Source organism: Filicampus tigris, chromosome 16 (genome assembly GCF_054856515.1).
Source record: "Filicampus tigris isolate MCC_2025a chromosome 16, RoL_Ftig_1.0, whole genome shotgun sequence".
Classification (NCBI taxonomy): Eukaryota; Metazoa; Chordata; class Actinopteri; order Syngnathiformes; family Syngnathidae; genus Filicampus; species Filicampus tigris.
The window spans coordinates 12906098-12934048 of record NC_141232.1 but is presented as its reverse complement, the minus strand read 5'-3'; the positions used below and the strand labels follow the sequence as shown (position 1 = coordinate 12934048).

General features: G+C 40.3%; 3 protein-coding genes and 1 long non-coding RNA gene across 8 annotated transcripts; 3 read left to right on the top strand and 1 right to left on the bottom strand.

Annotated features, from left to right (window-relative positions):
- Positions 1-128: 128 nt before the first annotated feature.
- On the bottom strand, positions 129-19519 carry LOC147134810 (uncharacterized). Of its 3 annotated transcripts, none has more exons than XR_015090154.1 (4): positions 19501-19519; positions 7856-8006; positions 1217-1331; positions 129-472 (listed from the first exon to the last, which is right to left on the bottom strand). It is a non-coding gene; the product is annotated as an uncharacterized LOC147134810 (long non-coding RNA). The 3 variants fall into 3 exon arrangements; XR_015090153.1 differs by lacking the exon at positions 19501-19519 and adding an exon at positions 9519-9664; XR_015090152.1 differs by lacking the exon at positions 19501-19519 and having other exon boundaries at positions 7856-8063.
- On the top strand, positions 11996-15167 carry prl (prolactin). Its single transcript, XM_086055069.1, has 5 exons — positions 11996-12110; positions 13352-13464; positions 13579-13686; positions 14364-14546; positions 14652-15167. Exons 1-5 carry the CDS (start codon positions 12068-12070, stop codon positions 14841-14843), a joined length of 639 nt encoding a protein of 212 aa, XP_085911195.1. The 5' UTR covers positions 11996-12067; the 3' UTR covers positions 14844-15167.
- Positions 15610-27636, top strand: LOC147134808 (dual specificity protein phosphatase 3-like). Of its 2 annotated transcripts, none has more exons than XM_086056045.1 (3): positions 15610-15811; positions 19371-19603; positions 25954-27636. In XM_086056045.1, the coding sequence occupies exons 1-3, from the start codon at positions 15690-15692 to the stop codon at positions 26160-26162; spliced, it is 564 nt and encodes a 187-aa protein (XP_085912171.1). In that variant the 5' UTR covers positions 15610-15689; the 3' UTR covers positions 26163-27636. The 2 variants fall into 2 exon arrangements, with proteins under 2 accessions (XP_085912171.1, XP_085912172.1); XM_086056046.1 differs by lacking the exon at positions 15610-15811 and adding an exon at positions 16400-16496.
- LOC147134809 (stonustoxin subunit alpha-like) lies at positions 19618-24217 on the top strand. 2 transcript variants are annotated; one of them, XM_086056034.1, is made up of 4 exons: positions 19618-20727; positions 20850-20958; positions 21050-22519; positions 22622-24217. In XM_086056034.1, the coding sequence occupies exons 2-4, from the start codon at positions 20871-20873 to the stop codon at positions 23155-23157; spliced, it is 2094 nt and encodes a 697-aa protein (XP_085912160.1). In that variant the 5' UTR covers positions 19618-20727; positions 20850-20870; the 3' UTR covers positions 23158-24217. The 2 variants fall into 2 exon arrangements, with proteins under 2 accessions (XP_085912160.1, XP_085912161.1); XM_086056035.1 differs by having other exon boundaries at positions 19618-20958.
- Positions 27637-27951: the final 315 nt, after the last annotated feature.

The window sequence follows — 27951 nt, the reverse complement described above, 5'->3', positions numbered from 1 at the left end:
CCTGCTGGGAACATATTCTTATATATGTTTGGGTTGACTTCCGCTTTAATTAAGTGTTCTTAACACAGCTTTATGTTTGCAAGATAATCCAAGTCAAACACCAAAATAACATTTCTTTTGTATATCAATCCGTTTCTTTACTTTTATTTCCATTGATAGTATTAATTTCAAGTTAAGAATTTACATGACTAGCCATTAGTTCTCTGGAAGTATCAACAAGTCAATGCACCATACGTCAGCCATAGAGGGAGAGAGGGAATGGCGGAAGACTGAAGGACATCAGTAAAGGGTTTAAACAGAGGGAGGGAGGACAGAGGAGGAATCTATGGTTACTGCTGCCAGGTCCCAAACTCAGCCCGATTCAACACAGTGCTAGTAACACCATGATCGTGGTCGTTGTTGTTGCCATTCAGTCCTGTGCTGGTGTGCAGAAGGGAATGCTGGGAACTCGGAGGACTTAGTGCAATGCGACCTACAAGAAAGAGATGAATGGAGGTGAGGATAAAAGGCAAGCAATGAGCAGAAAGATCATTTGTGTCACATTAAAAAAAAAAAAAAAAACTTGTACGGTTAATTTAATTTGAACCTGTATTATATTTTTGACTGTTCAAATTCATATCCGTAAATGCCCGTGGTAAGGAGCAGAGATGCCGTCAAGGTCAAAGTAACATACAATGAGCTACGGGCTTTATCAGAAGGTTGAGTTGACAATGAAGAACTCTTTTTTTTCCCCCTCATCTTTGTGTTTGATCATTTACCTTTCATATTGCTAACGGATCATTATTCATCTTTTAAACTTTAATTTACATTTTTGAAACCATACATTAAAAGATGTGTCCGGGCGTGCTTATTAAATTGGCTGGAACCCTATACAGGAGTTCAGAGGCCATGGAATTTTATCTGGGCATGGGAAAGGGGGAGTGAATCAGCCCATTGTTGTATAGTATAAATTTCTCCCATTGAGCCTTACACTAGATGGCAATTAATCCTTCACCGTCTTGTGTCGAGAAAATAGGCCATCGCTTCTGTTTCCCACGAGGGCCTGAAACAGGTGGTTATATATTTATTTTTTTATACGTTTTGTCCTTCGTAATGTTTTCTCCTAAACTGGCCTTTTTTTCCTTTTAATTAGGTGTTGTTTCTAAGAATGGCGCCTGGTAACCAATGAATCGGCTGTGATCGGAACTTGTTCAATCTTCAGACGGCTCATGCTCACATTGAGGTTTGGATGGCAACTCCTGGCTCATGATGTCCCCTCAGTAGCACTCTTCACACAAGCATTGAAGGCCTCTAGGAGGTCTTTGCATGCTTCTACGCCCTTCTCTGCCACACTGAAAGACAAATTCACAAATATTGAGACATTATTAGTCCATATGAGGTTCTCCATTTTACTTTGTTTATCAAATATTGCTATGGCCGGCACATTCTGCAAAAAACTGCACCTTGGGTCAAGTATCACACGATCAATACCAGGGAGCAGGATTAAGATCTGTTGCCAAAACAGTGCCATTGTTTCATGTACTAACAGTTGAAGTAGCCGAAAAATAATCTAATCTTCATATCTTTGTAAAGGTTAAATTATTGATACAGCTCATGTCATTTCTCTCATTTGATTGTGTCGTTGTAATTAATGTTCTGGCAGGTGAATGTTTTCGACAATATCCCTAAGTTTGTGCATGAAGAACAAATTTAAACAAAGACGCATATTAATATCGTGTAAATCGTGTACACTAGTGCAACACACAAAAAAAAAAAGCTGCCAAGAGAAAAAGCAAAAATTAGTAAAACTCTCTCCACCCCTCTCGAGTTTCTTTTCAGGATGTCATGCAGCAGCAAAGCGGCAAGCTCTGCATCCGACACTGCCAAAGTGCATTAGGGTGATGAAGCAAGAGAAGGGGGGAGGGCAGTGGGAGGAGTTATAAATACAAAAGGAAGTGTGTGTATGGACCCATCTGTTTGGTAGGAGGAGGAGGAGGAGGGGCTGCGGGTGGAAGGGAGGTTGCGTGATGATGGGATGATGACAAGACACGTAGGTAGAAGAAGCTTAGAGGGATGGGGGGTGGCTGACATGATTTGAATGTCATCAGTTAGCTCCTCCCACCCATTCATGACACTTGGTCCGGTTGGTACATGAATGTTATTCATCATCTTACGTGACATGTTGATAGACTTGAGGGAACTATAACTGTCTATGATTATTATTATTATTATTATTATTAACCAATAATATTCAGTATATTATTACGTTAAACGTTATCAAAGTCTGAGGAAAAGCACAATTTCTACAAAAACAAGAATCCATACGAGAAATCCGTAAAACTTTAAAACGCTCTTCTGCAAAATGACAAACATGGGGTTAGCTCACTCAGTTAGTGAATAATACACATATTGTTCACATGCTACATCCTTTCTTACGTCAATCAACATTGAGGATTAGGATCTTTGTGAAGTGACATTTTTTAACATGTTCTTGTATTGGATGTCAAGAAAAAAAAAAAGTGCATCCACTGTACACAGGAACACATTCAAACTAAATAAAATGTAATCAATCGGACTGTTTCTGCTGGTGTGTTCTGTGGCTGGGTGCCTGTACGTGATGAAACATGCAGCTGGTAGCTGCAGCTTATCACTCAGCACTTTATAATGCCAGGAGGCTGCTGGAAACGGTGGATGTTATGTATGCCATGAAGGAAGTGGAAACTGCTGAGATGACATCATATGAGGGATTTTTGTGTGTTTGTGTATATACAAAGATGTGTCATCATCAAGACCAGTTTGTAATTATTCAAAATTAAAAATATGGCTGATAATGAGGAGACTACCATCAACCTATTCGCTTTATGTTGATAAGATCTCTCGAAATCTTAAAAATAAACATCATATTAAGTGCTAATGCTCAGCCCTGTTTGTATTCAAATAGTTCATGTATATGTGTGTATGTGTGGCGGGATTACAGGAAAAGAGGAGGAGACAATGACATCATCAACCGGAGCCATCACAGAATGTCCCGAGAGAGCGTACGCACACTGTTAAGGAAGGTCATATTACAGGGTCAAGGGGCAAAGCTGGGTTGTCTTGGCAACCAATGACATGTATCAGCTCAAACTGGTAACTTTGAGTTAAACCCAGAGTGAATATCAAAACTAGTTTTTCAAATAAGCATAATTACGAGGATGTATCCTGTACAGTACATCCGGTCATCATTGAGGCCGTGTGATGGCGTCCTCCTGTCTGTCACAAAAGAAGGCTCAATTATTTATAATGATCGTGTTGTAGTTTGTCTTCTGGGAATGACATGCATTATGGATCACTCGGCAGGTGCAGCAGCAACAAATAATGTACAACATTAGTCAAATGAGCGATGTCCGGATACACTTGAGAGACAGTTCATTGGGTTCACACATGATTTTTTTTTTTTTTAAATAAAAATGTTCACTTTTGACTGACACTGGCAGAGAGGAATTAATTAAATCTTTTTTTTTTTTTTTTTAAATCGTGACTGTACTTTGTTGTGGTGTAAAACTAGTGCACTACATGATACTGAAATGTGTGTGTTAAACTAATGTAAGAGAAACACTTGCTGTTCTACTGCTGGTTTGCACAATGCAAACTACAACAGAAATAATAAATATTGGTGAATTAATAGCTCTAATGAAAAGTAAGAATTTTTGTAAATGTAACATTTTCTATGCAGCTCTTGTATTGAATCAAATTAACCTGTGCACATGTAGCTATGCACATGTTGTGTCTGGTTCATATACATAAAAAAAAAATACACATAAATAACACTGCGTTTAAATTTTTATAGAATAACATAATAAGTTGCTATTTTGACATACGCATTTCATTTTCTTGAGTTGTACAAGGCACAATAAATCTTTCAATCAAAAAGGTCTGTTACGGACAGGTGGTAGAGATTTCATGACATCGACAAATATTTTGCACAGTGCCCTCACATTACTAACCTTTGCTGAATCACTGAATTCCAAAACGGAAAATAACAAGAATGAGGGTGCATGACTGAACATGCAACTGCAGTCAATCAGTAACGGCAAGATTATGTGTGTGTATACACGTGTGGAGAGTAAAGTGTAAGTCCTATGGAGCGGCCCAAAGTCTAAAAGTACCAACCGGTATTCTTTGCGACACACAGCTACTGCTCACTGTAAATATTAGCAAAGAATAGTTCATCTGCCACAAGCTGTATGTGCACATGGACTGGATCACATGTATTTTCTCTATATTAACACCACTTAAAACAATGGAGAACATGTAGTAAATCTGAAACAGATTTAGCCTTTGATAAGTCAAGAGAGCATGTGGTAACAAAGTAAACCTTTAGAGGTCATTTTTGGAGGTCATAATATGTAATGGAGAAAATGTACTTACTTTCATTCATCAGGGATACAAGTAAACTATGATTAACATAAACATGATTTCGTTAGGTCAACTAATGGGAGCAAACTGAGAATGATTAATATGCTTTGCATTCTAAATAAATTCAACTTCTCCTATGTGACCTTCACAAGGTCGAATATTCAGTGTATACGAACTAGAGTCGGGAGTGCACCTATTGGTCAGAATTCTCTTGAGAAAACCATTTATAGCAAGTATTAAAGAGACGGTTGATGCCAGACTATGCACATCAATATTTTGCTTATTTAGATCCTGAATAAAACCCGGTGTCAGGTAGAGCAGTAAGATGATATATAGTTGGGAACATGTCATGTTATCCTGCACACACGGTCCCACTCGACACGCTACAAGCCGTGACTTTTAAAAGCTGTCGTCTATAAATACACGGAAGGCTCTAGTATTGATTACACAGACTTCCATGTTAACCGTGCAAGCTCAGCTCGGAAAGTCCTTTGGTGTGTTTTGACAACTATTAAACATCTGTCTCACTGGCACTTGCCAGGTGCTGACTCATTGATGTGTTTGCATATTAGAAAGTAGATTATCAACATAATGGCAACTAATTTATGACTGGAATGATGAATTTACAATTACATTTCCATTGCCATTAAATGGTCATCTTTGAAGGGGAAGTCAACCCAAAAAATGTATTTACAAGAGTATGTTCTATGCAGGCCCACTAGTCGAAACATGGCATTCTGATTAATATTGCGTTTGTGGAATATGAGTTAAGCAGTAAAATATATCCGTTTCTGTACATCTCAGGGGGCGGCCACTTGCCGCTTTCTGTCGACTGACAATGAACAACCAATCGTGGCTCAGCTTCAGAAAACAGGTGAGCCCTGTTTGATCGTTACCTGAGCCCTGAGCAACTGTGATGTCATTTTCAGTCAGCAGAAAGTGACAAAATAGCCGCCCCCCGAGATGGTAAAAGGTGGGTGGATTTTGCTGCTTAACTCAGAATGCCATGTTTAGACTAGTGAAGGTGCATAGAACATATTATAGAAATACATTTTTTAAGGTTGACTTCCCCTTTAAGGTCACTTTAATTGTTATTAGAATAACAGAGCAATAAAATATACTTTGTAATTTCAAATATCAAATTTTATCAGTCAATGTAACAGTCAAACCAGCGGAATTTGTAATGGCCATGTAGATTCTTACTTGAGAGCAAGCATAGGCTGTTTAACATAGTTCTGCTTGTGGTGCCAGCATTTAAACACTTATAAAAATAACACGAGTAGATCCTTTACTACTGTGTAAAATGACACACCCCCATTAACACCGAAGGCTTTGACATGAGAGCAAGAAACAATCAGTAGCACCTTATGGAAGGTTGACTTCTCTAAGCAAGTGCTCCACACGCACCTGCCAAAACATTATCAAGCAGTAATTAAAGATATGACTTCTCCAAAAATTACAATGAGGTGTGAACATTGTTAGCCTATGTGAGATGATGAATAAAGATGGTGATAAAATATCTATAATGTTTTGTCTTACTACTAATAAGACTTTAAATGAGTTGATAAAATGCTTGGTGAAGCCAGCCACCCCATTCGCCACCAACTTCGGTTTTATCTGACCAAGTCACGCCCCGCCATTTCGTTATCATGGTACGCAAGCTGTACCATGTGAGAACTTAAAAGTGCTTAAAGTGCTTTCTTTTCAGAATGCAATATTAGTCTGTCTGATGTTATTATAACACTTTAAAGACCAACAAATGCTTTCTGCATGAACCTGTGAAAATGTGGTGTTACCTCAGACAGTTCTTGGGATTGTTTCAATTTTTTTTTAACACTGCTAAAAAAAAAATCTACATTTATGATGTGTGGTTTCGCAGTTTCAAGATTCCTGTCACTCCCACCATTTTCATTGGTTCAACATGTACATGTATGTCAAATTTCACTCTGAATTGCACTGGTGTATAGTCCACAAACTTTGGAGCACCTCTGAAAAGGACTCAGTTTATGTGTTTTTCAGATCTCTTTAGGAAAGGTAATCAAATTACAGGGTGAAAGCCAAACATTTAGGGTCTCATAGCAAACTTTAAAATGGCACGCATTTGACCTATATAGTATGGAAAGGTTCAAACAAATTTGGATAATGGGAAATAGTACTGGCGGCACGGTGGTCGACTGGTTAGCACGTCCGCCTCACAGTTCAGAGGTCGTGGGTTCGATCCCGGCTCCGGCCTCCCTGTGTGGAGTTTGCATGTTCTCCCCGTGCCTGCGTGGGTTTTCTCCGGGCACTCCGGTTTCCTCCCACATTCCAAAAACATGCATGGTAAGTTGATTGGACTCTCTAAATTGCCCCTAGGTGTGATTGTGAGTGCGGATGTTTGTCTCTGTGTGCCCTGCTGGCAACCAATTCAGGGTGTCCCCCGCCTATTGCCCAAAGACAGCTGGGATAGGCTCCAGCACGCCCCGCGACCCTTGTGAGGAGAAGCGGTACAGATAATGGATGGATGGATGGAAATAGTACTGGGTGGGCATTGAGGTAAGTGCTCCGCTGTCACTAATGTGTGTAGCGTGGTGGGACGGATTTTGTTCCATCCTATAGGCTCAACTTTAGATGACAATGCCAGACTAGATGATGAGAATAATTCCTGTTATCGCGAGAACCGTTGGAATCCACATCGCACACACAAAGCTACACGTGAAGTACTGCACTGGGACGCAAAGTGTTACGTCACCACATCTCTCGCTCGGCTGCACACATCAGGCATCCTTGCTGTTTTGGGGTCTGTATCATGTATCTTCAGAGTCTTGCCCGAAAAATTAGAAATAACACAAGCAGCCTTTCTAATTGTTGACACAGTACGAATCAAGACAAGACGGACAGATGCAACGCGCTATCGCAAGGTACTCTGGGAAGAGGGGGCTAGTGACGTAAGCAGATTCCTAGCTTTCATCCATGCGTACAGATGGGCATTAAACCTCACTCCGCTGTCACATAGCATTCATCTCCAAATCATTGTCCCCAACACTTGGTACCCCAAGTTTTTATGACCTTTACCCCAAGACTCTGCTAACATGTCACAGTCGGTTAAATGAGAGCTCGGGTTTGTGGTGACTTTCAACGCGACTCACTTCGCCCTCTAAAGAGACTCCATTTTAGTATGTCGGATTTTAGGACATACGGAATAAACCCTCTCACAAATCTTAAATCTGCTTTGGAATTTCATTTGCTTTTCAAATTGAAATATTTAACATATATATTTTTGTTAAGGCTATAGTAAGCAATATCACCTATCATTCAGTTTTTATTTCATTGCATGACATAACTGCGGATGCATGATGGCAACCCTGTGGTCACAAAATGTCCCAGGATCCCGTGCAGGTTGCATGATGAAGGTCAGTTCTTCATTGAATGTTGCACTAAAGTACAAGCAACAGGATTGAAAGTTGCACCTCCATTTCCACATGTGTGCATCACTTACCATTTGTCCAGGTCAGCCTTGATACTGGCACATGGAGCAGGAACTGGGGCCTCAGCGGGGGCGGCGGTCTCGGAGTCCGACATGTCTGTGGTGCTGATGGGTAAGTAGATGGTGTGTGTCCTGCTCCTGTTCCTGTCCTCCAAACGTCAGCCTGGGGATCCGAGCACCACCAATGGAGACAGAGAGAGATCGAGAGACAGTGGTAATGCAAAAGAGTAAGTGAAAGGGGAGGGCACAAGCGAGGAGGTGGGAGGGGACAAAACACGTGAGACGGTAGCATGGGTCAGGGTGGGGGGTGCTGAGCAGGGGCTTGGGGAGGGTTTAAAGGTCAGTGACGCAACCTGACATTGTGAGGAAATTGATTGGTATACACTTATGGGAGGTAACAGGTTACAAAGAAACATCAAAGGACATTGACTTTTTTTTTTTTTAAACTTGTTTTGTTGTCACCCAACACTTTGTTTAATGATTAGAGTAAGTGAATAGCTTGACAATATGGTGGTGCGCCGCCAAGTGGTGACTTTATTCATTATGGCATCGCCTGTAATGTTAATGATGTCAACAGAGGAATTGTAGCGTGGACAAACCTAACCTGCGATGTAATTGATATTATTCCCTCATTACAAGCAATGGACATGTGTAGCCTTCTGTCCTTGCGTGAACATTTAAAATAAAACTTTCAAGGTCACGAAAAAAAAAAGTTGAAAGAGCTTGTAGCAAAAGGAGTATAATGGAATTTACTGAAAATTGAATCAACTTTAACACATTTTAAAGCAATAGAACTAAGGTGTATGATGTATTCAATCAATTCCATATTACATTATTCATCAATATGCAAACAGTCATTCTTGTACCCCGTGAACGTATAATATGATTATGATTCATTTAGATTGTATTTTAGACTTAAAGTGGAAATCAAAGCAATCATTTTTTTTCCAAGAATATGTTCTATGCAAGCCCATTAGTTGAAACGGGGCATTCTGATAAATATTGCGTTTGTGGAATAAGTGTGCCACTGGTGTAATGTTATGTCACAATACTACTTCACTGTTACACAGAAACTTGTGCTTTTAGTATCAGCCAGACATATAGTACTACAAACGTTTGGCTTAAAAAAAAAAAAAAGGAATCTGACATAAAGCTGAAGAAAAAACAAACTTTTCACCACACATTTCCACAGGTCTGAAGCAACTTGGACGCTCACTGGTAAAACCTTGGTTCTTCTTCCTAAATTTTTGGAGCACCACTTATCTGTGATTAGCACATTGCCTCCGGGGCATCTGTGCAATTTGCCAAAATAATGCAAAAGCTCATTCATACACCATTAGAAAAGGGTGTGCTGTGTCTAGATTACATTAGCATCAAATGTCATCCAATTAACTTTTCTACTGGATGCAATGCTCTCTCAAGAACACACTCCCTACTATATGATGAATTCATTTTGTTAGTGTAAAAAAATGGTCAATTATCAAAACACATTTTGCAAATATTCAGGCGGAAAAAAAAAAGGTTTAAGCAAAGCTCAACTAATTATATGTTTCTGGCATGAAGACCATTCCACCCCTCTGTGGGTGAGTCCACGTGCTAAGAAAGAACATCATGTACTTTAGGGAGCACATGTTGCCTCACTTGTAGAAACCCACACAGGAGAGTAAATGCCTACCAATATGTTGCTGGGATCTGTAAAGTAGTCCTGAGTTAGATGGGTCAAAGGTTTGTCTAAGTGTGACCAGGAATCACCTTCCCAAAAGCTGGTAGCCGGCAAGTCCTCTGCGAAGAATGTCGTTTTTTTGGAGAGGGGGTGTGTTCCTCTTGCGTGCACTGAGTATGTGTGTTTGCATTTAAAACACAAGTGGTGTGCTGGCAGAAAAGAGTGGGGTAGGGTGGGAAACATGACAACTGCAAAGAAGTTCTCCAAAGGACTCAAACGCAATACTATCCAGTGTGGAAATGAACACAAATACAGAGGCATGCATTATCTATTATTTACATTTTCTGAGGTGCATCAGAAAAGTTCCAGGACTACATTTCAAATCCAACCTACAAGCTAAACAATTTCCCCCTGAAAGTCTTAAACACTTTTCAGCTTTCCTTGCCATGCCTTCATAGACCCCGAGAAGGATTCCTCCAGAATATTCTGCAGCTCCGTCGTCAATGTTATGGCGACATCTTTAAAATCGCATTATGGGCATTATAAGCAGCTGCATTGTCAGGGTAAGTTGCAACAAGTAGTCCTGCATCAATTCTCCCCTCTTCTCACGCACTGAACAAATCCATCTTTTTGTAGCTGTGCTGGTTAATCATCTGGCGCACAATGAGGGGGACAACTTGGAGTTTGTAGTTTGGGTTTGATATCTTTTGTAAAACTGAACCTACACTTTTCGTTTCTTATCAGCAAGTAGAATGTGTATGCGGCTGTTTGGTTTACATAACATCAGTGCACAGTTGAAAGTCAATGTACAGGACACACATGGGAGACATGCAGACACGTGTTGGATGGTGGCTCAGAGATGACAGCATAACACAGGAGGCGTGCGAACTAAAATGGTCATGGGTAATAAACAGCACACGGATGACCAAAGTAGAACTTTTTGTCCATGGAGAAGGCAAGAGCCGTGATATTTTATAGCATGCTGAAGGGAAGTGTTGACAGTTTGTGTGACCTTTACTTGTTCAGTTATTCAGAGTATCCCAAGAAAGGAGTGACCGAGCCCGATGCGTCAGGCAGCGAAAAGAAAGCCTACAGTTCAAGCAGGAGCTGCTGATTGGTTTATGATAAGAAAAGATTGTGATTGGAAATGAATGGGAGTACTGTAGTCTGTCTCTAAAAACACACACACACTCACAAGTACTGTTAGGTTGCCAGAGCGAATTTCCGAACGCACCCAGACCGAATGAGAATTAAAAAAAGTAGATGAACTTCTTCTTCATTGATGGGAAAATTCGCCCATTTTTTTCCAGTTTCCAGGGGGCGGCCATTTTGCCACTTGCTCACTGAAAATGACATAATAGTATCTAAGGGCTCAACTTGCACTCTAAAAACAGTTGGGTTAAATATAACACAATTTTGGGTCAAAAATGGACAAATCCACTGCTTGGGTCAGTTTGACCCAACTTTCTGGGTTGTTTATGCAGAAAACAACCCAAACAATTAGCAGTTTTGTACAAAACACCCCCAAAATTGGACTGTTTTGTACAAAACAATGCAAGAAAGTGGGTCAAATTGACCCAATTAGTGGTTCGGTCCATTTTTAACCCAACTGTTTTTCGAGAGAAAAGTCACATGACCAAATTAAGAAAACAGGTAAGTCGTGATTGGTCGCGTTACCATACTTTATAATAATGGGTCTCAAACTGGCGACCTCAGGACAATTTGCAGCTCAAAGGAGAATATTTTGTGGCCTCCTACTTGACTTAATGTTAGTGTGGCCCCCACCATTTAATTACTAATTATTTCTGTTAACACAATCAACACAGTAAATAATACATCGATTCCTAAAGGAGATGAATGAAAGCTGGAATGGGTACAAAAAATCTACACGTCCCTGTTCAAATGGCATTTTTTTTCCCAGATATACTAAAAATGAGACCAAGATAATAATCATTAACACTTATTTTTCTTTTTTTTTTTTTTTAGTTAACGTAAATCCTGCACAAAAAATCATCCAATTTGGTCAGCGGCAGCAGGATACATCATCACGTATGCACCATACTTGACAAATTCAGTTAGAAATTTGGCAAATGTCTTTTCTAAATTTGCATCGTACTTTTTAAAATGAAGACCAAAGTGATGATTACAAGAGCTGCAAAGGTCAGTTATATCGGTTTTAATTCAACCATCACACTATGGATAAATGAGCGCAAAGTACGTCACAATGTCATTGACAAACATTGCGGGAACATGCATGTTTTTATTCATCGACATAATTGTGATCAAGAAGCTTTTTCCACTTCCGCGCCGCACTGAAGCGCTTACACTGAAAGTCAACCTGCAGCTGTTGCATTCATTCACATCTCCTGGACTATGCTTGCATTATTAAGCAGTCCAAAACAAGTACCAAACAATTAGTACATAGTCTTGTTACTGCTGCATAAGCAAACAGCTGAAGCTGAAGAAGTATAAAATGGAAGGAAACTGGAGTCAAAACAAAGAGGTGACGGGCAAAAGAGGGAAAAAAAATCAAACAGAAAGGTACAGGCCAGGGAAGAAAAATGGCGCACGGAAGATGCAACGGTAGGAAACCTTTCATCACAGGTAAGAGAATCACACTTCTTTGATCAAATCCAATGTTGGATTTAGTTTGAAAAAGTGTTTTATCCAATCATTATCTAACCTATGATATTTTTCCAGACATTTTAGGACCTGAAAATTGTGGGGAAAAAAAATGAAAAAACTAAGTTTCAGGCTATTTGCAGTAGTCATCTGCATTACTGTTCATCAGGGACTCGTTTAATATTTTTCCACAGCAAAACACATTTTGTTCTTTAAGAATATGAAAAAATATCTGAAATGTCCCTTTACCTTTTACTTTCAAAAGTCCTTCAGTAAAATGATATTAAGGATTAAAACTTGAACTCAAAGGAATGAGAACTGTTAATGGCAGGTGGAAAACTTTATCTCAGTTATTATGTAGTTACCGAAAACTAACAAAACAACATTTAACAAACCATAATAATATAAAAACGAGAGTGCGTTTAAAATGATAACTAATTGAAACTACATTTTTTGTTTAGTTTAATTAAACAATTCTTTGGTAGTCTCAGCAAATTCTTCTTCCGGTCGGCGGTCGAGGCACCGTAACAGGGAACCAGAAATTTAAAGTGCAAACGACTTTGGGAGAACAGTCCCGGTTCCAATTGATTCTCAAGACTCGATACTCTAAGTATGTCTGACTGCCGAAATTGTCCCATGCATCACTGGACAAACTAACTGGTAAATTTTTATCAACACCTACCAACATGAATTTTAACCTGCATTTGGCAGGTTGGCGGGTGTTAATTTTGAACCCTATATACATATATAAAACTAAAATTAAAACTAAAACTAAACAAAACAAAGAATTTTTGAAAATTAAAACTAGTAAAAACTATTACCCCCCACTAAAAAACTAATTAAAACGAACTGAAAAGTCAAAATGGGCGGCACGGTGTTCGACTGGTTAGCACGTCCGCCTCACAGTTCAGAGGTTGTGAGTTTGATCCCGGCTCCGGCCTCCCTGTGTGGAGTTTGCATGTTCTCCCCGTGCCCGCGTGGGTTTTCTTCAGGCACTCCGGTTTCCTCCCACATTCCAAAAACATGCATGGTAAGTTGATTGGACTCTCTAAATTGCCCCTAGGTGTGATTGTGAGTGCGGATGTTTGTCTTTGTGTGCCCTGCGATTGGCTGGCAACCAATTCAGCTAATGCTTCAGTCACTTGTCACTTGGTGGCTTTTGCAAATGTCCAACTTGGGCGACGATGTGATGGAAAGTTTTTTTCCTGGTCTTCTTTTTCAAGTGTTGTATATGGTGGCAGTCTGCAGTGGTGTCCCTATCGGTGACCTGCTGGAACGAGCCTCTCAGCACTCTGACAAACTACATTCCCTTAGCACAACACTCACCCACGAGCTAGTGAGTACCCGTTTCATTTGTGTGTGAATAAATTGAATTGAAAGAAACCTTCTAATGAATTAGAATAAAATGCTGAACTGCTATGAATGAACATACTGTATCCGCTCCTGCCAGGACTCTCATTTCACTCCTATAGGCCGCATGATCATGCCCCGGCCGTCAGCGTGCCACACATCCTCATTGCAGACACCCAGTGACAAAGAGCAAGCGCTTCAAGTGTCTGTAAGTGACTTGTTCAAAACCTGCTCCATGACCTGCTTTACTTTTACTTCAGTCTTTGGAAACGTCTACTGAGATTGATATTCTCCGCCATTTTGATAATTACCTCATAGGAACTGAGAGGAGGTTTTATAACAGCAGTTAATTACGAAAAGATAATGTAAGCGCAAATGGTTGATTGTCTATACTGTATTTGACTACATGCGCCCTCCCGTTGGCGGGTAATTAGTCCAAGGTGTACGCTTGCCCGAAGACAGAAATTGTAATATTATTGAAGTGCTATGTTTGTCCTGAATTCAATCCAAATCTGCATTTTTTTAGGCGTACTCACGTTGTAGTATAAGGCAGTATAAGACCCGATTTAAGCTCATCATGTGGTGATTGGTGATATTACAACTTAAGACTACAGTCGACCCATGCATATTCGTAGTTCGGCACCGGCAGATTTGCATATTTGTTCCCCCCAAATTTGAATTTTTACTGCTTTTTAATTGTAATATATATATATATATATATATATTTTTTTTTTTTTTTTTCGAAATTGTAAAAAAAACAAATATTTTTTTTTATTGACTGGGAGAGATAGTCTTACCACCTCAACTTTTTATTTGTTTCCCCTAACTTTATTATCCATCCCAACTTCCCCTCAGTTTACAGTGTCGTCTGTTTGTCCTTTCCAGGAGTCAGACCTTCTCTCACTGGCTCGTTCCTTGCTCCAGGCATGGGTGGACCCATTGGTGCTCCTGTCCTCTTCTGCCAACACCCTGCCTCACCCGGCTCAAAGCAAAATAATCAACAAGATCCACGAGATGCAAGAGCATTCCAAGAACCTGGGAGATGGCCTCAACATCCTATCTGGCAAGGTATGCAAGTTTGAACTGAAGAACGATGGATGAAAATGACATTGATGTTTTTGTTACGTCACTAATGACTAAAATGTCCAATACAAAATATTTTTGCTCCTACAGATGGACCCGACAGCTCAGACCATTTCTTCTCTGCCCTACAGAGGCAGCAATGACATTGGTCAGGACAAGATATCCAAACTGATCAAATTCCATTTCCTCTTGTCCTGCTTTCGCCGGGATTCCCACAAGATCGACAGCTTTTTGAAAGTCCTCCGTTGCCGGGCAGCAAAAATGCAACCTCACTTGTGCTAAAGATGGCTGGCTTTGAGATTTTTCTTTTTGCAATGCTTGTATTGTACTGCAGCTATAGGCAACACATCCTAGCAATATGCAGCATGATTTAGATGGCTTATATTATTTAATGAGGATGATGATATATCAGAGGGTCAAGACGCCGGGAGTCGAACTTAGCTTTGGTCTGCCTATCTTGTTTCACTTTTCCCATCATTATTCAACAATCAAATAAGTGTTCTCGTTTATTCAAGGCTGAAAAAAATCAATCTCACTTGACTAGGGGATTTGTTCACTTTTTTTCTGTTTGCCAAAATTGAGATGGAATAAAATAAAATAAAGGACTTCCTTTTTGTATATAATATTTTACAAATACTGTATATTCCTTTACACCTTGTTAACACTTTCAATAAGGTTACTTTCTTCCTGAAGGGTTTATAGATTACAAACGTCTTGATTAGTATATATATATATATATATATATATATATATATATATATATATATATATATATATATATATATATATATATATATAAAATAAAATGCTGCTTAATTGGGGCTACATGGATATCTGACAGGACTATAGCACCCTCTAGCTCCTATACTGAGCCATGCCTACTGCTAAATATATGCATGAAAGTACAGTAATGTGTACTGCTTCAACTTCTCTCAACATCTCCGCAGTTACCCGAAAAAGAATGCATCATGTTTTTTTTAAATCTTCAGGAGGTCCTCGGGTTACGCGGTACTTTCAACCTTCCTGCGTGTGTTTAGGTCACTTGTGCCCTCACCATATAAAAAACAAAACAAAAAACAAAACAAGCACAGTGTACACGTCACGGAGGCAGAATCAGAACCACGGGACATGTCGGCTTTCGAGGTGACTCTGCAGCAGCTCAACGACTTGTTGACGGACGAAAGCGGCTTTTACAGCTGGCCAACGAAACACGTCCACGAGGTTTATCCGCGCATCTACGTCGGCAATGCGTGAGTCATTGCTCCTTCTTCTAACTGTGACGTTTCTTCTAATTTTCCTGTGTACAAAGTAGGTCACGCATCTTAAACAGTCGAGCTAGGAGTTTGGGGGCGGGGTGTGTGCCGGGTATACGGGGGCGTGGTGAGTGGGGTGGAGATGCCGGGGGGAGGCGGGGAAAGTGCATACGATACAGGATACAGCTACAGTAAATGTTAAAAAAGGTAGTTAGTGACGTAACCCAAGTCCCGTAATAATGAGGCAATTCATGTAATTTTAATACTTTTAATTACATTCAGATTACTCCACTGTACCTGATGGGTTTTTTTTTTACTCGGGGTGGCAGGAGGTTGCATTGGGTGGGCGGAGGTCATAACACCCCCACACACGCACGCACACGAGCAAACACACATGCAGGCAGGCACACATTTCTAATTCAGGTTTAATTTTCTACATTCCCTGGCAAGTTCTACGCATGCCAAGTAAACAAGAGGATTTCATGTTGAGCGCTAATCCAGTCTGTGAAGACTGCACTAACAATTCTCAACTAGGGATGCCACAAACCATTTTTTTGCTAGTCAACTATAGTAGTTAGAATTAGTCGAATAATCGGCTCATGTAAGTCACAGCATATCGCTTCAGCAACAGCTACTCTTACTGCATGCAACCATCATTATCTTACTGCCCAAATTCTTTAAGGTATGTATAAATTAATCATACAGACAACCGAGATGATAGTACATTCAACTTTGATTAAACTTTGCAGTTTGTACCAGCATTCCTGACATGTTTATGATGGTGCAACTTAAATTAAAGAAAATACTGTGGCCGTAACATTTTTAGCTGTAAATGTTAAGTGTGTTTATCTTTGTAAAATGGAACCAACAACTACTCTATGCACGCTTGCACTATGAATACAGGAGGTCCTCGGGTTACGCGGGACTCGACCGATGCTGTCTCGACTTTACGACGCCTGATTCTCGTCCGCCATTTCGTCTCCAGCTCCATAGTGTGTGTGTGTAAAAAATAGAAAGCAGGATCTTTTAGCGGTGCTGGTCCAGCCGAGAGGAAAGCCATTTCGATGGAAAGGAAGCTGGATATCATCAAATGGTCAGAGAAAGGCGAGACAACGACAAACGTCGGATATTTATTTTGAGATTTAGGCGGTATTAAAGGGTTGATTCTGATTTAAGCGAAAATTTGCCAGTGTAGGAATGGAATTCGTCCGTAACCCGAGGACCGCCTGTAGTATGAAAGTATCAAAAATAAATAAATAAAATGAATAAACACAAAAATAAATACTTGTAAACATGTTTCACTCTTCTCGGGTATCAAGCATTTTTTAATGCAAAAGACATCCATCCATTATCTGTACCGCTTCTCCTCACAAGGGTCGCGGGGCGTGCTGGAGCCTATCCCAGCTGTCTTTGGGCAGTAGGCGGGGGACACCCTGAACTGGTTGCCAGCCAATCGCAGGGCACACAGAGACAAACATCCGCACTCACAATCACACCTAGGGGCAATTTAGAGTATCCAATCAACTTACCATGCATGTTTTTGGAATGTGGGAGGAAACCGGAGTGCCCGGAGAAAACCCACGCAGGCACGGGGAGAACATGCAAACTCCACACAGGGAGGCCGGAGCCGGGATCGAACCCACGACCTCTGAACTGTGAGGCGGACGTGCTAACCAGTCGACCACCGTGCCGCCATGCAAAAGACAGTCAAGTAAAATTAGGAAAAATAACTGTACTAAAGCAAATTAAAATAAAGACTTGTATTGTTTTTGTTTTTTAATCTTTATTCATCCGAGACGTTTTTGTTTTGGTTCACTCGTATGTATAATTTAAAAGCACTAAGTTTTCAAAGCTCTAACAATACAATATATTGTATATGAAGTGGGTTATGGATGTTTTATTATGTGTTTCTTTGGGTTGGAGGGATTGTTACAAACAGGTCACGTTCTGTTACTTTGAGTTCTTGAATTTACGAGTGCATCAAACGCACCGTGAGAAACATGCTAAACTTAAATATATTTGCAACAGTTAAACAGTTATTGAAAAGTTTATATTCAAATTCCACAATGAACTGACCCAACTCGAACAAAGAAAATTAAAAGAAAAACAAAACATCTACTTACGGTATGGTAGTATATTTGCATTTATTGTGCAAATGTTCACCAACGCAAATTTTGTTCATGTCAGGTAAAGTCTCAGCCCTTCCTGTCTAGAGCTGATTTTAGATGCTTCAACAATAAGTAGCGACAGGCCCAGAGCAAATCTTCCGTTTTTGGTCAAGAATGGCTGTTTTTCAGTAGATTCACAGTTATATGATGCAAAACAATCCCTTTAATGCATTTCAGTATGGATTTGGAGCACACCACAGCACTTAGACTACGCTTATTAAAGTCTTAAATGACATACACCTGAATAATGATGCCTTTAAAAACACCATCTTGGTGTTGCCAGATCTCTGTGCTGCATTTGACACAGTTGATCATAATATACTGCTCGACAGACTAAAACAGTGGGTTTGACTTACTAGCACTCTTGCGAGATCGGGACTACTCTGTCTCAATTGGTAGTCATAGTGCGAGCGAACAAAAATCACATGCGGGGTTCCGCAAGGGTCCACACCCAACTTTACATTTCAGCATCATCACATGACTATAGTCCCTTTCTTTCATCGAGTAAGTGTATATTGTATATCAAATTAATGAGTGGATGGACTAGATTTTTGCTCTAGCTCGATCCAGGAAAAACAGAAGTGAGCATTTTTGGCCTAAAAAAATGCAAGGTCCAAGATCGGCAGTCACCTTAACTTTGTCATAGAAAGCTACAAATCAAGCCAGAAATCTTGGTGTAATTATTGACTCAAACGCAAATTTGAACAACCATTTAGCTCAGATTAAGGGTTTTCTGTCTCAACTGGACACAGAAAAAATTGTTCATGCTTTTATTGTCAGGAGGCTACATTATTTTTGAGTTACTTCCATGTACTATACATCATTTTAAAGGGAATTAAGTGTAGAATACACAAATATCGCAACTCTCATTTTTAGAGACAAAGGCCCGATTTTATGAAAACACGTCACATATCTTTTCACAAAAAGCTTGTTTTCTACGTTTTGGCTCCAGCATCGGTGATTTGAGTGAAACCAACTAATGTTGGTTAACCGCTGATCACAAACAAAATATCATAATGTAGAAACAAACTTGTTTTTGTGATGAAAGAATAATATCTAATCTTTCATTTGGGAGTTTTTGCGTTAATTGACATCCTTTGGTCCTTGAAAGATTAGTGAGTATTCTCTTTTAATTGGCTGGCACTCAAGAGATTCTCTCGCACTTTTTTTTTTTTTTAATGACTAGCACTGAAAAAGTGAAAATAAGGCTTGTATGTGGTATCGGGACCCAGCCATCCCTACCTGTTGTAATAGGTTGTTGCAGGTGTCCACCGTTTATCGTCGGGAAGTCACGCAAGAGAAGCTCAGCTTTGTGGATGATGTTTTACTTGTTATACTGTGTGGGGTGAGCTTGGACACATTTGTCACATTTAATGTACTTGTTGCAGATTTGTGGCGACAAACACGACACGTTTGAAGCGTTTGGGCATCACCCACATCCTCAACGCGGCAGAAGGAAACTCCTTCATGCACGTGGACACAAACACAGAGTTCTACGCAGGGACAGGGATCACCTACCATGGAGTGGCAGCCAGCGACACGGATCACTTCGACATCAGCGTTTACTTTGAAGAGGCAGCAGACTTTATAGAGGAGGCTCTGGCATATAAAAACGGAAAAGGTTAGAATGGAATTGAGCATACATTTTGTTGAAATGTCTGTCAGGGCTTGTCAGCATTCAGCAATTGCATATACAATTGAAATCACAATCTTCTTCCTGTCTTTGAATGGTAAATTCAAATTTTTCCATCCATTTTCGCGACGGTTTTTCCTCATTAGTATCGTGGGGTGAGCTGGAGCCTATTGACAGAGGTCTCAAAAGTATTTGAAGGAAGTAAGAAGTTTAGGCATCCACTTTTTACAAGTGAACAGTAAAAGTGTCCAAGTAATGGTTTCAACACTACCTAAAGTATAAAAGTAAAAGTATTGTCAGGGGGAAAAATGTCATTAACGAAAAAAGCTTCGGCCGCATCACAGGGGCCTATTGTGCACCCACCATCCAACCTTCCCAAAACCAATATCTGGGTAGGTTTTTTGTATGCTCTTTTTAATAATGGCAATCTGGAATGAATACAATCTAAACTGAAATCAAAACATTTTTTTCAGTTGAAGGAATGGAAAAGTAAAGATATTTGCAAGCACGAGTAAGAAGTAAAAGTACAAAAGCAGGCTGATAAAATAAGCACTACGGTAAAGTACAGATACACGGGTACGGGTGGAAGTTGGTGGAAGTTGGTAGACGGAAACCCTAACGGAAGCCCGTTTAAAATGATAGTTGGACCGGCCTACGGGCGATTACTACTTGGTCTGTCCGGACAAAAAGGCGGACAAACGCACGGCGGAAGGGTACCCACGCCGCAGGCGGAAGGCGATACACGGACCGGGAATCCTTAGTAAAATGCCCAGCTCTGGTATTTACCTAAAGTGTGTACATTTTCATCAAAGCAAATTTTGTTCAGTGCATTGAAAGCACGAGATCACAGGCTTCGCTCAGGTACACTCATTTCTTTGCGTGTCGGCATTTGATATGCTAATCTGTCAGGTCTGTCGTCAGTCTTGATGGATGCGGTTATTTGGTCATAAATACATCATTTAACTAACCGACCACAATATGAAAATACATCCATGCAAAAGACCAAGCCAATCATCAGTATAAATGAGCTGGCAGCCTCACTGATGATCACGCGCCTCTGGTGACAAGTTCGGAGGACTCTCAAACAGCTCGGCTCATCACGCCTTCATCAGGTGAGCGCTATTGAAGCAGCGATACGAGTTGTGCGTTGAGTACAGAGCGATTCGGCGTCAACAATGTAGTTGAGGGTGGCGTGGCTTCGCTATTCAAGTTGTTTTTCCTTTTTGCCCACCAGCCACTCATCCTATCTGCAAAGATGTCCAGTACCATGCAAATAGCTGCTCTGGGTCAGCCCTTTACCTTGGGAATGCTCTACAATGCCTGCAAAGATGAACTCATCCCAGGTTGAACTTAATACACACAGTTGTCCTCATTTTATCTTGGGGTACATAGATTGTCAATGATCTCATGTGTATAACGTGTCTGGTCCTGCAGGTTTCACTCTGTGGGACAGAGATGCTCTTGATAGCCAGACCACGACGACTTCTCAAAAAAGTAGTTCCTTTAAGATTTCAGCCTCCAACACCATTGAATCGAGGTCTTCTCTGATGGATGTGGAAGCTTCTCTGAATATGAGTTTCTTAGGCGGGTTGGTTGAAGTTGGAGGATCTGCCAAGTACCTGAATGACCAGAAGAAATTCAAGAACCAGAGCAGGGTAACTTGTCAGTACAAAGCTACCACCAGCTTTAAACAGCTGTCTCTTCCTGCTCTTGGGGCACTAGACAGCAAACAAATGCAACTAATTGAGGATGGCAAGGCAACGCATTTGGTCACAGGTATCGTGTATGGGGCAAATGCAGTGTTTGTCTTTGACAGCGAGAAGATTGAGGCAAGCAGTGTTCAAGATCTTCAGGGTAACATGCAGGCTGTGATCAAGAAGATTCCTACTTTTAAAATCGAAGGAAGTGCGAAAATACAACTTTCCGAAGAGGAGCAAAACCTGACAAACAAGTTCACCTGCACATTCTATGGCGACCTCATCCTTGAGAAAAATCCTGCCACGTTTGTCCAAGCGGTAGAAACCTACAGTCAGCTTCCGGTGCTATTGGGAGACGAGTCCAACAATGCCCCTCTGCTCGTCTATCTGTATCCTCTGAAGAGTCTGTACAACAAATCTGCTGTGCTGCTCGCCGACGTCAGCGTCGCACTATCTAGGACAATTCAACAGGCTATGGAAGATGAAAGTGAAGTGAAAATGAGATGCAACGATAGTTTGTTTAGTCGCGCAGCACAAAACTTTCCTGTCATCCGCAAAAACGTGAGCAGTTTCCAAAAACTTTGCTCTTTTTACAAAGCTGCACTCAAACTGGCCATATCCAAAAATCTTCCCGCCATCCGCAATGGCAAAGAAGACGAGAGTGCGTTAGCAAAAGTCTTTGACGATCGAGAACAATCTCCATTCCGCAAAGATCATCTTTACCGGTGGTTGGAGAACAAAGAGCGAGACATCAATGTCATTCAGTCCTGCGTTGACATGATCATGAATGAGTGCAACGCTTACGTCGTGCGCACTAAGTCAGAATTGGACAAAGTGGTTTTGTCCCCAGGTGTGGCAAATGTGCTTTGCTATGTCTTCACCAGCTTGCACAAGCATGACGCCTGCCTTGATAGCATGGCCAAGTACCTGGACACATCCCAGCTGGGAGGAAGCCAAGACGAATATCGGTCCTTCCCAAATGATGTCATCATCGAAATGAGAGAAAATGCCCAAAGGTTCCTTAAATATGCCAAACCCCTGCAGCATAGCAGCAGCATCAAGTTTCTGATAACCGCTATGCCAAATACTAAATACAAGGGATCTTCCATCTACCATTACAAGGACGGCCTTCTCCACAGTGACAAATTCACAGTGCCGTCCGTCCCACCAGTAAAGACGATCACAGACAGAAATGATGTCATCTGGCGTAAGTTGCTTTTTTTTTTTTTCGCGCTGCTGTTTCCACTTCCAAGTCAAACTATACCAATTGTTGTCTGAAAGACGCTTGTTTTTTTGGCCTTTCTTTCAGATGCTGTTCATCTCACCTTGGATGAAAATACTGCCAACAAAAATCTCATTCTGTCAGAGGAGAAGCAGAAGGTGTCATATGGCAGTGAGCAGTCGTATCCTTCTAACACACAGAGGTTCGTTGATCATCCTCAAGTTCTGTGCAATGAGGCACTAAGTGGTCGTGCTTATTGGGAGGTGAAGTGGAGGAATCACATTGCTGTGGTGGCTGCATACAGTACAACTCCGAAGAAAAACAAAAATGCCTTCAAGCTACATTTCACTGATCTTTACTCTTCTTGGGGAATACACGCGAGCCATCAATTTGAGATACAGGCGGCAATAGGCGTAGGGAATATTCCGTTGATCAAGGCTTCGGCTAGTGGCATGGAAAAGGTTGGAGTGTTTCTAGATTATGTTGGCGGCACTCTGTCCTTTTATGGTGTCTCTGGAAATAAACTGAAGCACTTCGAAACATTTGAAAAGCCTTTCGAGCAAGCACTTTTGCCAGGTTTTGCCGTTTATGGCAAATCAAGTTATGCTTACCTGTCATATTAGCACAGAAAGTCCATTTTCCTTCATTATATAAACTCTGCAACAATTCTCGATCCAGTCTTCAAACAGCCTTTTTAGCAGATGGCGCTTGGCACCGCTTTGTAGTTTAGTTTTGATTATTGCAACTTGGTTAGTATGATGCCTGCGGCTTCATTTCAGTTTGTTGTTCATGGTCATCAAACTCTCAAGTAAAATAAGTTCAATGAAACTCTTAAGATAAGTAAGTTTACAGTACATAGTGAAGTAACAGGGTGGGCATGGAAAAAAAATCTAAAGTTGTTGTGTGAAAACATGAGTTAATAATCGTTTTGCTTCAGCCAAATATTGAAAACAAACTGCTTCTCGTAATGTAACTTCTATGGGTGTACATCTCTCCAATAAAAGACAATTTTATACCAACACGTCGGTTGAAAGTTCAAAGTGGAACGATTCGATTCGATGCACTCAAACCTTTGAAATCAAAACAGATTTTCAGATTCAATTCGGTTTTTGTTGAACTTAAAACAATAGAATATCCCAAATGTGTGAGGATGGCATGAAAGGCAGTTTTTCCTCGGTCGCTTTTGTACATTTGTCAGATCAGAATCGAATTTCCTAAAACTATTTCTTCAAGTTTCACATCGTGTCACTTTTGCACATCTAAAAGCACACACAAGCGTCTACTTTGAGCAATGTACCAAGGATTTTGAGAAAGAAAACAGCTTTTGCAGGAGAGCCATGATGTTTTTCTATTTGTACAAATTGTTTTGAGGATTGCAATTCATGTTTTGCAAATTTCAATTCTGATCGGAGAAATGTGCCAACAGTGACTGAGAAAATCTGTAACATGCGTTTTTGAAAAACAACAACATTCATCTTTTATCCAGTTGCATTTGATTTTTTTGTGCACCATATTAAATTGTTGAATTGGCTCACTCTGAGCATGTGTTCCATATCTAATTAGCAGCTAACAAAGATGCATTTGCTTGATGAGCTATTCAGTGGCCTGTATGATGTAACTCTCGACATAATTGTCAGTACATTCTTGAGGACACACAGACAATAAAAACGTTTTTTGCTCTCACTGTTGGTCCTCATTCTGTGTTGCTTGGGATTGAATTGAAAGTGGAAGGGGATGATGACAAGAAAAATGCTTGCCAGAAAAAGATGACTCTGCAGCTCCTTGTGTTGTTTATGAAAGAAAATACTTGAGCAAAAGGCTGAAAGAAAGGTTAGAGACTACCATTCACACACAAATTCACACTGATTAGCATTGAATTATCACATTCAAAATGATATTGACACATTTAGCTGCTTCATTACAAAAAACGAAAAGCACATTACCAAGGTTGGTAGGTAGGGTTACTTTAAAAATGTATTCAGTTACTTACTATATATATATATATATATATATATATATATATATATATATATATATATATATATAGATATATAGATAGATAGATCTAGATATCTATATATCTATATATCTATATATATATATATCTATATATATATATATATATATATATATATATAAAGGTGTAAGACTTTTCTATATGCACAATATCACCATTTCTCGAAAATATTGTTCACAAACCAGTCTAAATAGGTGTTAGTGAGCACTTCACTTTTGCCGAGATCATGTGATAATGTGTCATATCACAATATGATGATCAGACACCATGGTTAATGCATAGGTGTGCCTTCGACTTGGCACCACAAAAGGCCACTCTGAAAGGTGCACTTTTGTTTTATTGGAATACAGAAAACCGAGTGAGCGCGCGCACACGCACGCACGTTCCTAATTTTGATATGATGACCATGATACGTGATGTCAAGCATGAAAGCAAAATTGGTTCTTTTTTCATTCCCAGTGACAAATTGGTGAAGATGAGATTGGTAATATACAGTAGTATTTAAGATGCAGTTGATTGGTGATGGGACTAGTGAAATATTTACTGACAAGTTGCGGGTGGAGGGCTGTAGCCTGCTAGCTCCTCTATGGTAGCAAGCAGCCTGGATGATTTTGACAGCTCACACGTTTCTTTGTGAATGTTATTTAAAATGAGCAAGTCTTCGAATGAATGCGCGTCCAAAACAGTCACCTCCTCATCCAGTCTCTTTGAGCCACTTTTGAAACTGACCATGGAGATCAACATGTATCCAGTGATCTGTGTCATTTGCTTGTTGGCCAACAAAAACTTTACGTGGGATGAACAATAGTGGTCTACTGAGCTTCATTGTGACCATGTTGTCATCTTGCTTGTTTGGCCAATTATTTTGAGAGCGTATGAGGACTCGACGGTGGTGCCTCTCTCCCCGCATTCAAAATGTAATCCTGAAAGATAATCCACATTTTTAATAAACGTACCTGTAATCTGATTATGTCTCTGGAACTGTAATAGATTACAGTTACTTTTTTGGGGGTATCCCGAACACACGTGCACATGTACATGCACATTAGACACATTTCCCTTCGAGATCAAGTCGCTGTTCATCTGCCTCAAGTGGAGCCAGATGAGGTGGCTCGGGTTTGCCTTCTTGAACGATTCAACCGGTGAGGTGTTTCGGGCACATGCTACCAGAAGAAGGCCCCGGTGATGACCCAGGACACACCGGAGAGACTATATCTCCCTTATTTTTATTTGCTTTACTTTGAAGAGAAGCTGGGAAAAGACAGTTTCATGAATGCTGGTACCGTTGACAAGAATGTAATAAATCCTCCAAATTTGAACAAGGAGCTAAAACTGCTTTAAAGTTGCATCCTTTCGGTTCAGAACACAAATAAATGCTTGATGTATTTCTGGTCTCCCCCAGGTCGAGTATATGTGCATTGCAGGGAAGGCTACAGTCGCTCCCCCACCTTAGTCATCGCCTACCTGATGCTTCGCCAGAACATGGACGTCCATAGCGCTCTGGCTACAGTGAGACAGGGAAGAGAGATCGGACCTAATGACGGCTTTCTTTGCCAACTCTGCCGACTGAACCAGAGGCTGGCCGCCAAGGGAACGTTCTGGAACAAATGAAGCAGAAACAAAAGCTGGCAAGAAAGTATGCTTAATTACAATTTAATTCAATTTAACTTAATTACACTTGCAGAGCCACAGCTCTGTAAAGGAATGTGAGGAAAGCAAAGTTTTAATTTTGTGCCACACACAGAACACACATGTTCACACAGCACTGCACTTTTTTTTTTTTTTTTTACATCCACACTCTATTCTAACATCAAGAACAAGGTGGAAACTGTCCTTATTTGATCATATTCACTATTTGTACTTGCATGCAGTCACCTATGTCGCCTATCCTATTTGAATTCCAACGTGTTATTTAAAGAACACAATCTAAGACTGAAACTGAACAACCTCCTAACCTTACTCTTTCCAAAAATAAAAATAAGTAAAACTTAACTCACAAGAAGTTCTCTGTATAACTGTCTCCGTATTCCAAGCTATTTTATTACTTCTTAGTCAGCCTGAATAACTCATGGTTCTCACTTTGGTGCATATTGCCACCTCCTGTACGTATACAGTCAATGCAGTCTGGGTCGCGTTTCCGTCTCTCGTCAGCAAAATGGGCGCCCATCAATGATGGACTGTGAGGTCTGTTCAGATTTAACCGGATTAGTGATGGCACGGTTCACCTGTTGAGCCCTGAGGGTGTGTGATGCCATTTTCAGCCGACAGAAGTGACAAAATGGCCGCCCCCGGAGATGGCTAAAAACGTGTGGATTTTGTTGCTTAACTCATGTTCCACAAACACAATATTAATCATAGAACATATTCTAAAAAGCTGTTTGGGTTGACTTCCGCTTAAAATTTAAAATAAATAAATAAATAAATAAACAAAAACAAAACCCACAGGTGTGGGTAAAGGTTTGGTTGGGTGTTTTTTGAGTATTTTAACCAAGCCTGCTGCTAGTATACAGCACACTATCCACTTTACATTAAAGCTTCCCATCTGTGCCATTAATTCGAGCAACAGAAAAGTCAATAAAATAGCCAGTCCCTCAATGATCATATTAACTACGTCTGAAATGCTACCATGTCTATTTTGAAATAAACTTACCTGACTTTAAAATATAAATTACCGTCAGCCTTGAGTTTAGCCTTCCAAGCACTTTTCCTCACGTAATACAGTATATACTTTACAACTAACACGTCACACATTCAATCTACGGTGGTGGAGAAGAAGGCAAATATCATCATTCAAGCCATATATCCTATTTCTCAATCGCTCTGCCTTGGTCAAATGACATGTGAGGGTTTGTTTACAAGTGGTGCCACCGGAAAATGCCAAGGCATTTGCCACCCGGAAGTACCTGTGACGTCATAGTCAATGTCCTATTGTTCCCTAATGAGTGTGTTTGCTAACAGTCACAATGTGCTACGCTGCCAATTTGTAAACCATTGTGTGCTTTTCTGTGATCTTTCCAGGACTTAACTGTAAAGATTGTTATTATTAGGTGAACAATAAAGATTAAATAAACGATTGGTTGCTGAAGTGAAGGTTCTTCTCATCTTCTCACCCCATATATTCAACACATGCACGAGTATGAACAGTGGTGCACATAAGTGGTGCGCAGGTACACACCGCATGGAAAATATTGATTGTGTAACATATTGCTATGTGCCACTGTACATTTGCGTACGGGACTTAAGGTGCAGTGTATATATGTGTAAAATGTGGATTCACTAATAAGGTTTGGCTGTTAAATGTAGCCAAAGAAATCCTTTATTGTGAATCAATTTCAGGGTCCTGAGTAGCTTTTGAAAGTAGCGATTATTGAACAGTACGTTCTATTTTGTAGAAGTATGT

Coding starts and splice junctions, on each gene's coding strand:
- prl (XM_086055069.1), top strand. CDS start 12,068: ATGGCGCACGGAAGATGCAACGGTAGGAAACCTTTCATCACAG. Junction 13,465..13,578: donor CAACACTCACCCACGAGCTA/GTGAGTACCCGT, acceptor CGCTCCTGCCAG/GACTCTCATTTCACTCCTAT. Junction 13,687..14,363: donor AGCAAGCGCTTCAAGTGTCT/GTAAGTGACTTG, acceptor TGTCCTTTCCAG/GAGTCAGACCTTCTCTCACT.
- LOC147134808 (XM_086056045.1), top strand. CDS start 15,690: ATGTCGGCTTTCGAGGTGACTCTGCAGCAGCTCAACGACTTGTTGACG. Junction 15,812..19,370: donor CGCATCTACGTCGGCAATGC/GTGAGTCATTGC, acceptor TACTTGTTGCAG/ATTTGTGGCGACAAACACGA. Junction 19,604..25,953: donor GGCATATAAAAACGGAAAAG/GTTAGAATGGAA, acceptor GGTCTCCCCCAG/GTCGAGTATATGTGCATTGC.
- LOC147134809 (XM_086056034.1), top strand. CDS start 20,871: ATGTCCAGTACCATGCAAATAGCTGCTCTGGGTCAGCCCTTTACCTTG. Junction 20,959..21,049: donor CAAAGATGAACTCATCCCAG/GTTGAACTTAAT, acceptor CTGGTCCTGCAG/GTTTCACTCTGTGGGACAGA. Junction 22,520..22,621: donor CAGAAATGATGTCATCTGGC/GTAAGTTGCTTT, acceptor CCTTTCTTTCAG/ATGCTGTTCATCTCACCTTG.